The sequence below is a fragment of the Anomalospiza imberbis genome, chromosome 6 (assembly GCF_031753505.1).
Source record: "Anomalospiza imberbis isolate Cuckoo-Finch-1a 21T00152 chromosome 6, ASM3175350v1, whole genome shotgun sequence".
Lineage (NCBI taxonomy): Eukaryota > Metazoa > Chordata > Aves > Passeriformes > Viduidae > Anomalospiza > Anomalospiza imberbis.
In genome coordinates this window covers 55,702,609-55,716,566 of record NC_089686.1, presented here as the reverse complement: position 1 = coordinate 55,716,566, position 13,958 = coordinate 55,702,609, and the positions used below count along the sequence as shown (strand labels likewise).

Here is a 13,958-nt window from a genome sequence, read left to right as displayed (position 1 = left end):
AGGTGACTGGGTGCACGCAGCGCTGCAGCTGGTAGAGGCTCCAGAGGGAATGTGCCTTCCCATTGGGACCTGCTGGCAGCCCTTGAGGGAATGCTGCCATCAGGGCAGCGGGCACAGATCCGGTTTGTTCCCTACAGGATGGAGCAAACCCAGTGAGGCCTTGTTGAATGCCAAGATGGATTTTAATGAGCAGGCTCGGGGGGTTCCATCCCGGCGAGGCTCTGTCCCGAGGCCTCTTCCCTCGGGATGCTCTCGGCAGGGAGCAGGCTGCTCCTGCCACTCCTCACTCGGGCCTGCTCCTGTAGTTGTAGATGTTGCTCAGGACCCAGGCTGTGGGCAGCAGGAAGGACGAGAACATCAGGGTGAGGGCGATGACTTGTTCCTGAGGGGGACAAGGAGCAGGAATCAGCGGGATGGCTGCGCCACAGCCATGGCGCCCAGGGCTCCCGGGATGGCTGTGCTGCTGCTGCCATCCAACACCGTGCCCAGCTCACTTCCCTGTGCTCTTCCCAGTCCTTGGTACCCGCCCTGGGGCTGTGGAGGGAGGTTTGGGGAGCAGAGCCGTTCCCACTGGCAGTGGATGGAGCTGCTGCTCTCCAGGTTTGTTGTTCCTCTGGGACACTGGAGCAGTGTTTGACCTTGAGGCTGTGGCTGGGGCCTGCGGTGCTCCTGACTTTCAGGTGACTTTGGGATGGGAATTGCAGCCAGCAGCAGCCCCTCATTTCCCCAGTGCAACCAGGACAGCATTAACCTCCCACACTGGCACCTTCCTTTGATTTATTTGCCTGGAAAAAGCCTCTCCAGGCTCCTGCAGCTCCTTTGTTGAAGACCTTGGAAAGGCAGCAGAGGGAAAACCCCAAATAAAGGGGTGGAGGGAGAATCAGGCACGATTTTGGGGGAAAGCTCCTTTTTCCCAGCTTGTTTCACCCGGCCCAGGAGGGTCTGGTTTAGGGGGGACTGTCCCCACAGGGGGAGTGTCAGAGGGACCTTGGGCTCTGCGGTGACAGCAGCCCCTGTCCTTGCCTGTGGGGTCACCCCTTTGGGGTGGCTGTCCCAGGAGAGGGGGACAGGGTCTGGGTCTGGCCCTGAGGGACCACCAGTGTCACTGCTGCGCCTTGCCCTGGGCTGCAGGGACCCCCAAACCTCAAAGGTTAAAAAAGGGCCTGAAAGGACAAAATCAAATGGAAGCAGGAGCCAGCGAGGGGGGAGCAGGACACGGACACCGTGGGGGTGTGAGCACATTCCTTCTTTTCCTTCCCCTCCCCTTTTGCTTCCACCCCCTTCCAAAACAAATTGGCCCTGACACAGAGGGTTTGGGCCCCTCCAACCGGGCTGCTCCCACTTTTTCAGCCCCCCAGGATACTCACACCGGCAGAGAGTGGGTGCTCAGCGGGGTGGGAGCGCAGCTGTGCCCGGGGGACCTGGATGATCCTGAGTGCAGCTGCCAGGAGCTGGGAGCCCCTCTGGAAACCCCTCATGGCGCTCTCAGGGCGATCCCGCTGCTCCTCGCTCTGCAGCTGCCCAGCTTGTCACTGTCACTGCTGCCACCACCCCCTGCCACTCCTTGGCACAGCCCCAGGGGCGCAGGGAGGAACAGCCTGACACAGACAGGTTTTCTCAAATTGCTCTCTGCTTAATTTTTCTTCCCTTAATTGTTTTGGGATTTTTTTTTTCCTCCCTCAGCACTGCCCAGGACTCTGAGACCAAAAGCTGTCCCCAGCCAGCACAGGGGGACACTGAGATGTTCCGCTGGAGAGCAGAGACCTCTTCTTGGATGGGGCCTTTTCCCTTAGAGCAAAACCCCTCCTTGGAGCAGAACTCCTTTCTCCTTGGACCCCCTCTCTGTGGGCTTTTATACACTTTCTAACACTCAAAGCACCATTCAGTGGGAAAGGACTTTCTGGAAAGGGCTATTTCCAAATTCCTCTGATAAGGGGAAGGAAATGGGATGCCTGCCACCGGGATCAGCTGGGGAAGGAGCTGCTTGTTCCTGTGTGCTGGTGGTTGCTGGAGGAGGATTCCAGTGCCCCAGAATCCCTATGGATGCCCACTCTCCAGGGGATGGATATTCCTGCCCTTGCCATGGACTCAGCCTGTGCTGGAATCAGCAGCTGGTTGTGAGGAACCAACCAAAGGGGAAATTAATCCTGCTGGGCCCAGGTGGGATTAGACCCTGGAATACCAAAGGAGTAGAGCTGGGAGCAAGTGTTACTGCTGGCTCTGCCCTTTGTCAGGGTGTCCCCAAGGCGTCCCTGGGGCATTGGCAGCTGCAGGACTGACCCAGCCAGGCTCCATGGGGGCTTTGCCATGGATTTACAGCGGAGGACAGATGTGTGATGTGTTATGCCAGTCCTGTAAATGCTGGATCAGGCAATAAAATAATCCCGGTGAATGCCGGGACCGGTGGCTCGGAGTGCCCAGTGGCACCTGGCTGCAGCTCCAGCCCTGGATCCCTGACCCACCAGGATGGGGCCAGCTGGAAGTGGCTTGGAAAGGCATGCCAGAGCCAAAGTCCAGATGGAATTTTTGTCCTCCCTGGAAAGAGGCGAGGGGAAGGGCCAGAGCGTGGCTGGGAACACGGGAGGTCAGTGGGGTGTGCTGGCTCTCTGCCAGCGGCTTTGGGATCATAACTCATCCAGCTTGGTTTTCCTCTTTCAGTTCCTCCTTCCCAGGCACAGGGCAGCCCCGGGACTGCCGCGCTCCCTCCGCGAGTACTCAGCTCAGCCGAGCAAACACCTGCGTGTCCAGGATCATTTTTCCAACTATTTCTTTTTAAGGAGTCGAAAGAAAAAAGCGATTTCCTTCCTTCTTTCTCGGTTGGGCAACTTCCGTCCTTCCCTGGAGCAGCCTCTCTCCGCCTGCACAGGCTCAGCCCGGCCTCGGGACAGAAGGCAAGACCCACCTCCTCCCTTCCGCACCCTGGGGTTTGGGCTGGGTCGGGATTTTTCACTTTCCCGAAGGCAGGATTTTCCTCACAGCTCAGTCTCGGTGAGGAAACCGAGCTGAGCTTGAGCTTTCCTGCATCCGGCTACTGTCAGGGAGGGATTTGGGGGCTGGGCACCCTCCTTGCCCCTGTGTCACCCCGGCTGGATTGCCAGCTCAGCTCAGAGTCTCTCTGAGCCTCATTTCGTCATTCCTGTGTTTTTCCTGTGCCCGGCATTGCCAGGAGCCTGCTGCAGCTGCCTTTTGTCAGGGGCAGCTTACGCGTGTCGGTATCTGTACATATCTTTAGTCTGTCATTATATAGATGTTTGTACGTGACACATCAATATAGTTTTATGTATAAAAAGCAGAGTAGAAAGGTCCTGCCCCACGAGGCTGAGCTGGAGATGTGGGATTGAGGAGGAACCGAGGGGTGCAGTGAGCTGGGAGAGGGGGAAGTATCAGGAACTTTTCAAAGTGTCACGGAAGCAGCACTTGGAGGAAGAGGAGACCAGATGGGGAAGGTGGCTGTGTGTGTTGGGAGAAACTGGTGCAACCCCATCCTGCAGCAGAAGAGGAAGAGGGAGGAGGATGAAAAGTGATGAAGCCTGTGAGCTGTCAGGATTTGGGACAGCTGGAGATGGGGTGAAGGGGCAGAGGGGATGCACCCCAGGGCTGGGAGGAAGCTGGGATGGGGGAAAACCGCTGGAGGTGACCAGAGGGGACACTAAAAGGGGCAGAGACCGCTGGTGGCAGGCGGGGGGTGACAGGGAGCTGACTTTGTCCCCTCAGCCCTTGTCCCATCCCTGCGGCTCGACAGGTGGGGCCTGCGGCCATGGATGGTGAGGGCGACCCCGGCGTGTTCACAGCCACGGCCCTGCCCGGGGACCCGCGGCTGCTGCCCACGGTGACCAACGCCTTCCTGGGCACCCGCGTGTTCCGGGACATCCTGCACGCCGCTGGCGTGTACAGCGGGGCCGCGGGGGACACGCACCGTGCCGATGTCCCCAGCCCGCTGGGGCTGCACGTGGCAGTGCCTGGAGCCTGCAGCCCGGCCGAGAGCTTCACCCTCAACACCTGGACAGGTGAGCAGGGAGCCGGCACCTTCCCTGGGGGCTCTGCCGGAGGCTCGATTCTCTCTGCTTCTGCTGCCTCTTCTGCTCAGTCACATCTTCCTTCTCCTCGTTCTCCATTCGCCTCGGGGTGCTGCTCCTCTGGAACAAGCGGAAAATGCCCCTTTTGTGTGGGAATAAGTGATTTTCAGGCTGTAGCTCTATCCCTGCTGGGGCCAGGCTCGGCACGCACTCTTTAATCACGGAGCCTGGTAGAATGTTTGATGGCACAGACCATCCCTCAGCAGCTTGGCCAGGCTCGCTGTCAGCGGTGTTGTCCAGTCCACAACTGGATCTGATCTTGGGAAAAGCAATTCCTTGGCCAGTAGGAAGCAGTCGATAGGGCAGAATCCAAGTGTTTCTAAAGGCTGGTGGCTCTGGCTGTGCTTGCAGGGACCTTCAGCCATACGATTCAGTCCCCTGGCTACACGGCCACCCACCAGCTCTACGCCCACCACTCCCTGGTGCACCTGATGGCCTTCAGCGTCACCATCCGGCGCTTGGATGGCTCCACGCATCCCATCACCGTCCAGCTCCAGAGCCTGTTCGTGCCACGGAGCCAGGACCTGCACTTGATCCCAGGCCCAGACTTCCAGGGAGCACAGTGAGTGTGGGGAATGGGGGTCCCTGCCCTGAGCCCACCCTCTGCGGGCTGTGGCACAGTGCCCTGCTCTCCCCTGGGGAATAAACTGCAGATGTAAGGCTGGAGTGGGGCTGGCATGGTGAGGAGTGTGGAGGCTTCTGCACGCCTGCTTCGTCCTGGCAGGTCTATAAAAAGACCCCTGAAATTAAGCATAGAAAGCGTTTTTATTACTTGCAACTCCAGAATTATGCCTCACACTGATGTGTGAGAGCAGTGAAGGTGACGGAGGCTAGATGTGATTCCAAAGAAGTGAGGTTGGGAAAACAGAAGATTTGTAGGAGATGACCTCTAGAACAGGATTCCTGGGACCAGAGGCCGTTTGCGATGGCTTCCCACTGCCAGAGGGTAGGGTTAGATGGGATATTGGGAAGAAACACCTTCCTCAGTTGCTTCCCGTCTCCCACAGCTACATCTACGGGCAGACGCTGGTTCCCGAGGTGGAGGGGGGCCCCCGTCCCACTGTCCACATGCTGTGGACCCCCATCCCACGGTCGCTGACGCTGGGCGGGGAGGAGCGGGAGCGGTGCTGGCAGTTCCTGACGGCCGTGGCCGGGAGCGAGGAGGAGGCGAAGCGCAGCTACAGCGCGGGGCTCTCCCTGCTGGCCGCGGGCTCCCTGCACCGCTCCCACGTCCGCGCCTGGGCAGCGCTGCGCCGGGGCTGCTCCGTGGAGCTGGACGGGCCCCTGGCCCTGCGCCAGGCGCTCCACGGCTGCCTCTACTACCTGCTGAGCGCCATCCCGCCCCGGGACAGCCCCGGAGTCCCGTTCCACGGCATCAGCCCCGGCGGCTTGTCCAACGGCACCCGCGGCGAGGACTACTGGGGTCATGTCTTCTGGGACCAGGTGAAGGGGGCCGTGCTGATCTGGGGGCTTGGCACGGCGAGTGGGATGGAGGAGACTCCATCCTTCCATCGGGATGGAGCAGACTATCCTTCAGCAGGGATGGAGAACGCTCCATCCTTCCACTGGGGTGCAGCAGGCTGTCCTTCAATAGGGATGGACAGGACTCCATCCTTCCAGCGGGATGAGGGTGTACTTGAAGGGTGGAGCTGGCGGGAGCATTTGGATGCTTTCCCCCAGCCAATCCCGCCCCGCGGCCTCGCAGGACACCTGGATGTTCCCGAATATCCTGCTGCTGCATCCCGAGGCTGGCCGCGCCATCCTGCAGTACCGCATCCGCACGCTGGAGGGCGCCAGGCGCAACGCGCGGGAGCAGGGCTACGAGGTGGGACAGGGACACCGGGCCAGGGGACACCGGGCCGGGGCGGCAGCGGCCCGTCCCCAGGGGACACCGGGCCGGGGCGGCAGCGGCCCGTCCCCAGGGGACACCGGGCCGGGGCGGCAGCGGCCCGTCCCCAGGGGACACCGGGCTGTTTCAGCGGGGTGCAGCACCAGGTGATGTGCTCATGGATGCCTTCTCTCTGCAGGGCGCGAAGTTCCCGTGGGAGAGTGCAGCCACTGGCAGGGAAGTGTGTCCTGAGGAGATCTACGGAGCCCAGGAAATCCACGTTACCGGGGATGTCCTGATGGCCTTCGAGCAGTATTACTGCACCACGCAGGTAGAGGGAGGGTGCTCCAGCTGATGGCCCGGTGGCAGGACACCTGGACACTGTCACTGTCCCTTCCCTGAGGAACTCTGCTCTCTCTGCCCCGCAGGCTCCCTCCTGCAGCCCTGCCTTCTCTGTCCCTGCTCCTGTGGGCGTCTCATCATCTTGTTGGCTCAAACCAGGCCAGTCTTTCCTCCTGCTCCCTCTATCTCCTCAGAACTACTCTCCATCCTCCTGCTGACTTTGGGTCTGCTGGAGTCTCCCTCATGCCCCTCTTTTTCCCCCAGGACCAGAAGCTGTTCCGGGAGGACGGAGGCTGGGAGCTGGTGGAAGCCGTGGCTCACTACTGGTGCAGCAGGATGGTGTGGAGTGAGGAGGAGCAGCTCTACCACATCAGAGGTACCTCTGCCATGGGAATGGCATGGAAAGCACAGGTTTTGAGCCACCTGGTCTAGTGGAAGGTGTCCCTGCCCATGGCAGAGGTGTGGAACTGGATGAGCTTTAAGGCAACCCAAACCACCCTGGGATTCCATGATTTGAAGGTCCCCTTCAGGATGCCCTAAGGATGAGGTGCCTGCATGCACCAGCCAGAGCTGCATCCCAGGTTGTTCCGGCTTCAGCACCAGCACTGTGCGTGTTCTCCACTGAGCACCCCGCTGGGACTGTGTGAGACCCTGCCAGCAGGATTCAGACGGGCAGGAGGGTCCCCTTCCCCCAGCCGTGTCCCCAAGGAGGGGCCTGGAGCCACGGCAGCCCCTGGGTGTGCTGGGGTACAAAGTGTCCCCTCCTGTGTCCGCAGGTGTCATGCCCCCAGACGAGTACCACAGCCAGGTCGATAACTCTGCTTACACCAATGCCGTGGCACAGCGCAGGTAATGTTTGAGTGACCCCTGGGAGCATGGCCTGGCTCTCTGCTCTTCCACCTGGCACTCTGCAGGGATGGGAGCAGCGGGGCTCCCGAGGAGATCCTTCCTCCCTCTCCTCCCACCCCTCTCCCTGTCACCTCTCTGCAGTCAGAGGAAGAGTGGGGGCTCCCCTGGCTCCCCCAACCTGTTCAGTGCCTATGTGAGGCTGAGAGAGATGTCCATTCACAGCAGGGCTTCTCCCTTGGCATTCCATGGGGTGTCTATGCTGTTGGCCAGCTGGAGACATCCACAGCCAGGGAAAGGAGCTCCCGGCTCCGTGATGGAAGCTGTTACCCCGGCTCAATCTCTGCCCCTTGTTCTTCCACTGCAGCTTTTTCTTGCAGCTCCTTCTGTCCCCTCTCTCCTCTCACCATCACCCATCCCTGACATAAAAACTTGTTCCTCCTTTCCAGCTTAAATTTTGCCGCTGCCCTGGCTCGGGACCTGCTGCTCCCGGTGCCAGAGGAGTGGGAGGACCGTGCCAGGAAAATCAAAGTGCCCTTTGATGAGGAGAGGAAATACCACCCTGAGTATGATGGCTACAGCCCAGGTGAGCAGGGAGGCAGTGGCAGGAGCCCATGGAGCTGGCCATGGATTACACTTTTAACCCTGGAAGGATCAGAGTTTCAACTGGTTCAGACTTGGGAATGGCAGGAGAGTCTCTGCTGTTGCCGCAGTGCAACAAGCTGGGCTTAGGGGTGGTTTTCCTGCCTCACTGGATTGTTTCTCACCAGTGGGCTCAGAAACTTAGGAAATTTGGAAACTGTCTGAGCAGCCCTGTCCCCAGGTGAGCCGGTGAAACAGGCAGATGTGGTCCTGCTGGGGTTCCCACTGATGCATCCCATGAGTGCCGAGGTCCGGAGGAACGACCTGGAGATGTACGAGCCCGTCACCGACCCGGCCGGGCCAGCCATGACCTGGGTGAGGAGAGGGCAGAGCCCAGCGTGGGATTCACCCCTGGGAGGGGGTGCTCCATCCAGGGGACAGTGCAGAGCTGGGATGTGCACTGGAAATGTTCACTCTGGACGGAGGGGTGGGGAGGTGCTGCTGCTCCACCGCACTGTCACCATTCCCTCTCTTGCAGAGCATGTTTGCCGTGGGCTGGCTGGAGCTGAAAGAGCTGCAGAGAGCCCAGAGCCAGCTGGAAAAGTGCTTCAGCAACATCACGGAGCCTTTCAAGGTGAGTGGCAGGGCTGCAGATCCCTCCTGCTCCCAGGCAGGTGACAATGGGATTGAAACCCACAGAACTGCCTGGAGCATCTGTCTTGGTTTGGAAAGACAGGTGTCTGCCAAGGAAGGTAGGAGCTTCTCCTGAAATGGAAAAAATGTAGACCCCGTCCTTCCAAATTGTTATAAATTTGAAATTAAGGGAGGGTATCAGGCAAAAATGTGGGAGCAGGAATACCAGTTCTTTATTAGGGAAGAAAATAAAAAGATAAAATAAACAATGTAGTGAACCAAAACACCACTGACAGAGTCAGAATACAACCTGACACCCTGGTGGACAGGGTGTTGGCAGCAGCCCAATTGGAACTGTGGCTGCAGTCCTCCTGGAGTGTCAGGTGTGGTTCTGTTGGAGCAGTGATCCTGTAGAAAAGGGTGCAGTCTTCCTCTGAAGAGGCAGTGGAAGAGGCAGCTGTTCCTCTGGGAAATCCAGTGGAGAAAAGCCGTGCTGGTGTTCCAGAAACTCAAGATCACGTCCAGGTCGGAATGCTTGGCTCCTCCCTCCGGGCGGAGCCTCTCCCAGTGGGATGTTCTAGTTCTTATCAGTCCTGCAGTGACATTCAGTAGCCCATTATCAACAGATGTCTCCCCGGAGGGAGGATTGGTTGTGGAGGAGATAAGGAAAACTGCCCACTTAACAGAAGACAACTGCCATACAGATGGCAAATGGAATACATCTTGCCTCGAAATCTGGGACAGCATCCCAAATCAATTCCTGCACCATCTTTCTCCTGTTGGAGCAGGTCTGGGCGGAGAACTCGGATGGGTCAGGAGCTGTGAACTTCCTGACAGGGATGGGTGGATTCCTGCAGGTCATCCTCTTTGGCTTCACGGGGTTCAGGTGAGACCTGTCGTGTCACTTTTATCTCCCAGGCTTGTCCCTTAAGATGTCCCTGTTTGGCTGGAGTGAAGTTGGGAACAGGTAAAAGGCTCATGACAGGTCACATTTGGGAAGCAAAGTGCCATTCCCTAAGCCTGTGCTCTGCTTCAGCAGCAACATCCTCCAGTCTCCTTTGGACGTGGTGAGGAAACACCTCCTGCAGCCTCACTGTGGCCTCCCTGCTCACATGGGGCTCCGGGAGCCTCCCTGGAGTGAAGTGCTGAGCAGGCATCGCCTCAGCTTTAAAATATCCTGGGAAAACATGGAGCTGTTCATGTAATTTCAGAGCTGTGGTGGTGTCCACCTTGGAGCCGCTGTCTCTTCAGCCTATTCCTGGTTTAATTGAGGCTGGATCAAGCCTTTTGGTTCCCAGTGAAAACGTCCAGCCCTAAGTACGTGTTTTCACTCCACGTGTGTGGCCGGAGCTGCTGGGAAACCTGCCCCATTCCCTGGTGGAGCTGGGTGTGAGCTTCTGTATTTCCAGCTGGAAATCTGGGCTTTGGCCAAGCTGGGAGGTCCCTGGGCACCCAGTGTGTGCCATGTTGGGCCCCTCGTGGCACAGCCTCAAGCCACAGCTTTGGAGCTCTGGCCAAATTCCAGAGGTGGTGACGACGCTGTGCAGCCACACTCCTGCCTTTCCTGCCGTAGGACACGGATCCTGTGCAGTGCTGGGGCTCCCCAGGCCCCCAAACCTGCCTCGAGCCCCCTCCAGTCCCTGAAGCCCTCTCAGCCTTCTGGAGCTGGTGGTGGAGAGCTCTCGTGCGCCAGGATTTGGGCCGGGGACAAGAGGGGCCGTTGTTTTCCCTCACCCAAAGCCAACGCCCACACAGCAGCTTGGCTTTGGCTCAGGGTCAGGGGGAGAGACGGGATGTTTGTTCCATTGTTTCTGGGGAAGGAGCAGACTTGGGATGCAGAGCAGACTGGGTCGACTGATGAGGCAATTAAAAGATGGTTTATTGATTGCAAAATCAGTCTCATGGGAGGCTGAGACCGTAAGGTTGTGACATTCAATGCCATTGCATCAGAAGCCATTTAAATTTTAGTTACAATGTCTTTATATTTCTTATCATATATTTATTATCATATCCTATATATTTCTTAATCAGATGCTTCTACAAAGCTCACTAGCATCTTCATAAACCAGCAATTCATTTGCCATCATTGCAACAAATGATGGCAAATTGTAGCAAATTGCTACAAATCATTGCTACATTTTACACAATTCTGCCACAATGTGCTTCTTTTTGTCCAATCATATAACTCTACAGACACTGCTGTATCTTCTGCTTTTTGCCAACTCTATAACAAGTTCTATTGCTAGACTTTAAAATTTTCTACTATCTTGCTTAACATATTTATTCGCTTCCATGAGGCACATTTCCACCTGCTTGAGGCATATTTCTGCTTGAGCTACAAATCTTTATTCTTACTTCGTGTCTGTTTCACTTTTCTGTTCTAAACCTTCAAGCCTTCTCCAAGGCCTTAGGTCAAACACTGCATCCATCCCTATGTCTGAGCCTTGGGAGCCCTCTGTGCCTGCATTTCCCACAGAGCAGCCGTGCTGAGCTTCCAGCCCTCCATCCCGAGGGAGTGGGAGCTGAGGTGGGTGTCTGAGGGTCACCTGCTGTGAGAGGAGCAGGGCATTCCCCAGGTTCTGCCAGCACAGTTCTGCTGCTGGAGCCAAGCTCGGAACCGGAGCAGGGAACTGAGCTGTGTTTTTGTAAATGTGAAATCTGACCTCATGGAAAACCCAGGCCCCAGCTGTGGAGCTGGAATGGGACAGGAATGTCTTGGGGTGGGCTGTGGAATCACAGCCTGGTAGTTACTCACCAGGTGCTCCATCAGTGTGTTCAGGGATTGCCCAGAGATCCTTGGATGCACTGAGGACCCTTTCAGGCTCCTCTGGTGTGACGTGGTGATGCCTGGAGAGGTGGCTGCTCCCCAGCCCTGAGCTGGGCTCCTCTGTGGCTCCTGCTGTTCCCACCCTGATGCACTCCTGCCTTTCCAGGATCACGAGGTCTGGCCTCCTCTTCGATCCCGCCTTTCCCGATGATATCACCAAGCTGGAAGTCTCCAGCGTCTCCTACTTGGGCAACAAACTGGAGTTCACCATCACCAGGGAGGAGATCAGGATGGAAGTGACTGAGACCTCCCAGGACCCTCCAGCATCCCCCCTGGAAGCTGTGCTGGAGTCGGGACAGCGCTTTCCCCTGTGGGAAGGTATGGCAGCAGCGCCTGCATCTGCTCCCTGAAATAATTTGGGAAGAAACCGTTCCCATATCTCACACAAAGCTTTTCTGTTGCAGGTCAGAGTGTCTCCTTCCCCACAGCGCCTGGATGGATCCAGAGGTCACCCAGCAGGACCCCCTGAGCCCTGGCTGATCCGGGTGTTGCCCACTGCAGCAGCAGATCCGGGATGTTGGTGGAGGGGGAAGGTAACAGTGGGTGGAAAGGCGGTGCCAGGCTGTGCCAGGAGGCCTTTGCCCCCCCAGGACTGTGTGTGTCACCTGTCCTTGTGGCCCCAGGGGGTCAGTGGCTGAAGCTGTCACCATGGCTGGAGCTGTCACCACACCTGAGCCCTCCCACTCCCCTCCACACATCTCTTCCTCGGTGCAGGAGAGGAAACCAAGCCTGAAAATGACCATTTCAGACGTGTTTGCTGAACACCCAGGAGTTGTTTATGCTCTTAACATGTTTGTGTTTGTAAGGAAGCCCATTCCTGACTCCAGGATCCCGACTCCAGCTCCTCCAGCATGTCCTGCCCCGGTCCTTGCCTTCCCCATGTGCTGCTCCGTGGGCTCAAAGGGTTGTGGAGGCTCAGACAGTGCTGTTTCACCAGATTGTTATGTGTATTTTGGATAATTCGTGCTGATGGGAAATAGATGTATGAAATATGTTATATTGGAGAGAAATATTCCTGTAAGTTTTCTTAAGCACTCAAGCCGGGACAGGAAGGTTGCTTCACAGTATTTCGAAACGTGTTTCAAAACCGCAGCTGGCAGCAGGGAGAAAAAGACCTAATTTGCAAGGGAATAAATAAATAAAGTAGCTTGGAGATGGGTGCTTCACCAAGGTGATCCGAGGAACACCCAGGCATGAATACTCGATGAATATCTCAGATTGAGATAGGCAGAGCCATCAGGAAGACGCATCTCAATGCCGAGTTCCAGTAACTATGATTGGCATACATGGCTTCCCAGACACGGTTTTGTTCAGCTCCACGTGGAACCGAACAGGTTTTGTTCAGCTCCACATGGAACCGAACAGGTTTTGTTCAGCTCCACGTGGAACTGAACAGTCGGTGTGAACATAGGAGACCCTGTGCTGTAGAGGTCGGACCTGTCTCACCCAGCGCCGATCCCCCGGCTCGGCACTGTCCTTTTGATTGTGGCTGTCTTGGACCGAATCTCGGTCGCAAAATAAAAAATCTATTTTATGAATTATTAAATTCGGCTTGATCATTTTTACCTATAACAAGATTAATTATGTTTTGGCACTAAATATTACTCCAAAATATGCAGCCAAAAGCCTTTTCACCCCGTGTGAGCAGCACAGAGCTCCATTCCTGTAAATTGGTGTGTAACATCCCTCACATGTTTTTAAACCCTTATCTACACTATTGCCTCTCTTTTCAAGCAGTTCTGGAGTTAAATCCTTTCTCGCTTGGCCTCTAAAGGGCTGCAGGAAGCCTGGACACCAGAGATCTGTAGCATTATCCTGTCAGATGGTGACAAGGGCAGCATTTTTCCAGGCCTGAGCAACTTCGGGGCGAGCAAAGAGCTGCTGTGAGTTTGCTCAGGGCGTTTTTGGTGTCCCAGAAATCCCAAGGAATTCCGGTGCCTGCACAGGGCGGGCACGGTACCCCCAGCCCCTCACTCTGGGCGGCACAGCATCCTCCCCTCCACACCCTCCCTGTCCCCGTGCAGGGCAGCCCTGGGTGGGAGCAGGGAATGCCGAGGGCGTTCCCTGCCCGGAGGGGTCTGTCCTGACCAAGCCAACCCCAGGAATCTCGGCTGGTTTATAAAAAGCCCCGCGGCTGCTCCGCGCCCCGAAGCATCTGGGAGCGCTTAGGGCTGGAGCAGGGACTCTCCCGCTGCCGTGTAATTACTTGGGTCCTGCTCCGGCCTCATCAGAGCCGCCAGCCCCTAATTAGCGGCAGCTCTTGGCGCGACAAAGGGACCGTGCTGTCCCCAGCCCTGTGCACTGCACCAGGATTGGGATTCGGATGGGGCTGGGATACAGCCCCACTCTGAGCCAGGGCTAGTTGGCAGTAAAGGGGGTTTATCCCCAGAAAAGGGGTCCTTGAGCCCCCAGATGAGCTCTCTCCAGCCCAGGCACGGAGAGCAGGGAGGAGTGGGAGTGCTTCCCAACTTTCCCCCTGTCCTGACTGGGACTGGCTGGGGATGTCTGTGTTGCTGTAATGAGTTTGCAGGTCTCAGCTCTATTTGGGGTGGGGAGGGGACACCCCATTTGCTTCATCCCACGAGGCCCAGGCATGTCTCTGCTTCCTCCCTTCCTCAGTCCTGGGGGTTCCAGTGGCCAGAGGTGGCCCTAAAGGCTGTGGAAAAAATGGAGTCTCCTGGCTGCCAGGACCCCCATCAGAGCCAAAAATCCCAATTTATGTTTTCCCTTTGGCACCCCCCTGCCCCTTTCCACACGCAGAAACTCGCACTGTGTGAAGCATTTAATTATTTAAATAGCGACCACGGAAGCTGGGGCTTCACAT

General features: G+C 57.1%; 1 protein-coding gene and 1 long non-coding RNA gene across 4 annotated transcripts; one reads left to right on the top strand and one right to left on the bottom strand.

Moving 5' to 3' along the window:
- Nucleotides 1–160: 160 nt before the first annotated feature.
- Nucleotides 161–2,551, bottom strand: LOC137476280 (uncharacterized). Its single transcript, XR_011000301.1, has 2 exons — nucleotides 1,368–2,551; nucleotides 161–382 (listed from the first exon to the last, which is right to left on the bottom strand). It is a non-coding gene; the product is annotated as an uncharacterized lncRNA (long non-coding RNA).
- A 1,167-nt stretch (nucleotides 2,552–3,718) lies between these two features.
- On the top strand, nucleotides 3,719–12,117 carry PGGHG (protein-glucosylgalactosylhydroxylysine glucosidase). Of its 3 annotated transcripts, none has more exons than XM_068194435.1 (13): nucleotides 3,719–4,007; nucleotides 4,428–4,638; nucleotides 5,084–5,519; nucleotides 5,782–5,901; nucleotides 6,104–6,235; nucleotides 6,511–6,622; nucleotides 7,023–7,095; nucleotides 7,542–7,678; nucleotides 7,904–8,049; nucleotides 8,213–8,308; nucleotides 9,096–9,193; nucleotides 11,241–11,452; nucleotides 11,539–12,114. In XM_068194435.1, the coding sequence occupies exons 1-13, from the start codon at nucleotides 3,758–3,760 to the stop codon at nucleotides 11,601–11,603; spliced, it is 2,088 nt and encodes a 695-aa protein (XP_068050536.1). In that variant the 5' UTR covers nucleotides 3,719–3,757; the 3' UTR covers nucleotides 11,604–12,114. The 3 variants fall into 3 exon arrangements, with proteins under 3 accessions (XP_068050536.1, XP_068050537.1, XP_068050538.1); XM_068194436.1 differs by having other exon boundaries at nucleotides 7,916–8,049; nucleotides 11,539–12,104; XM_068194437.1 differs by lacking the exon at nucleotides 5,782–5,901 and having other exon boundaries at nucleotides 11,539–12,117.
- Nucleotides 12,118–13,958: the final 1,841 nt, after the last annotated feature.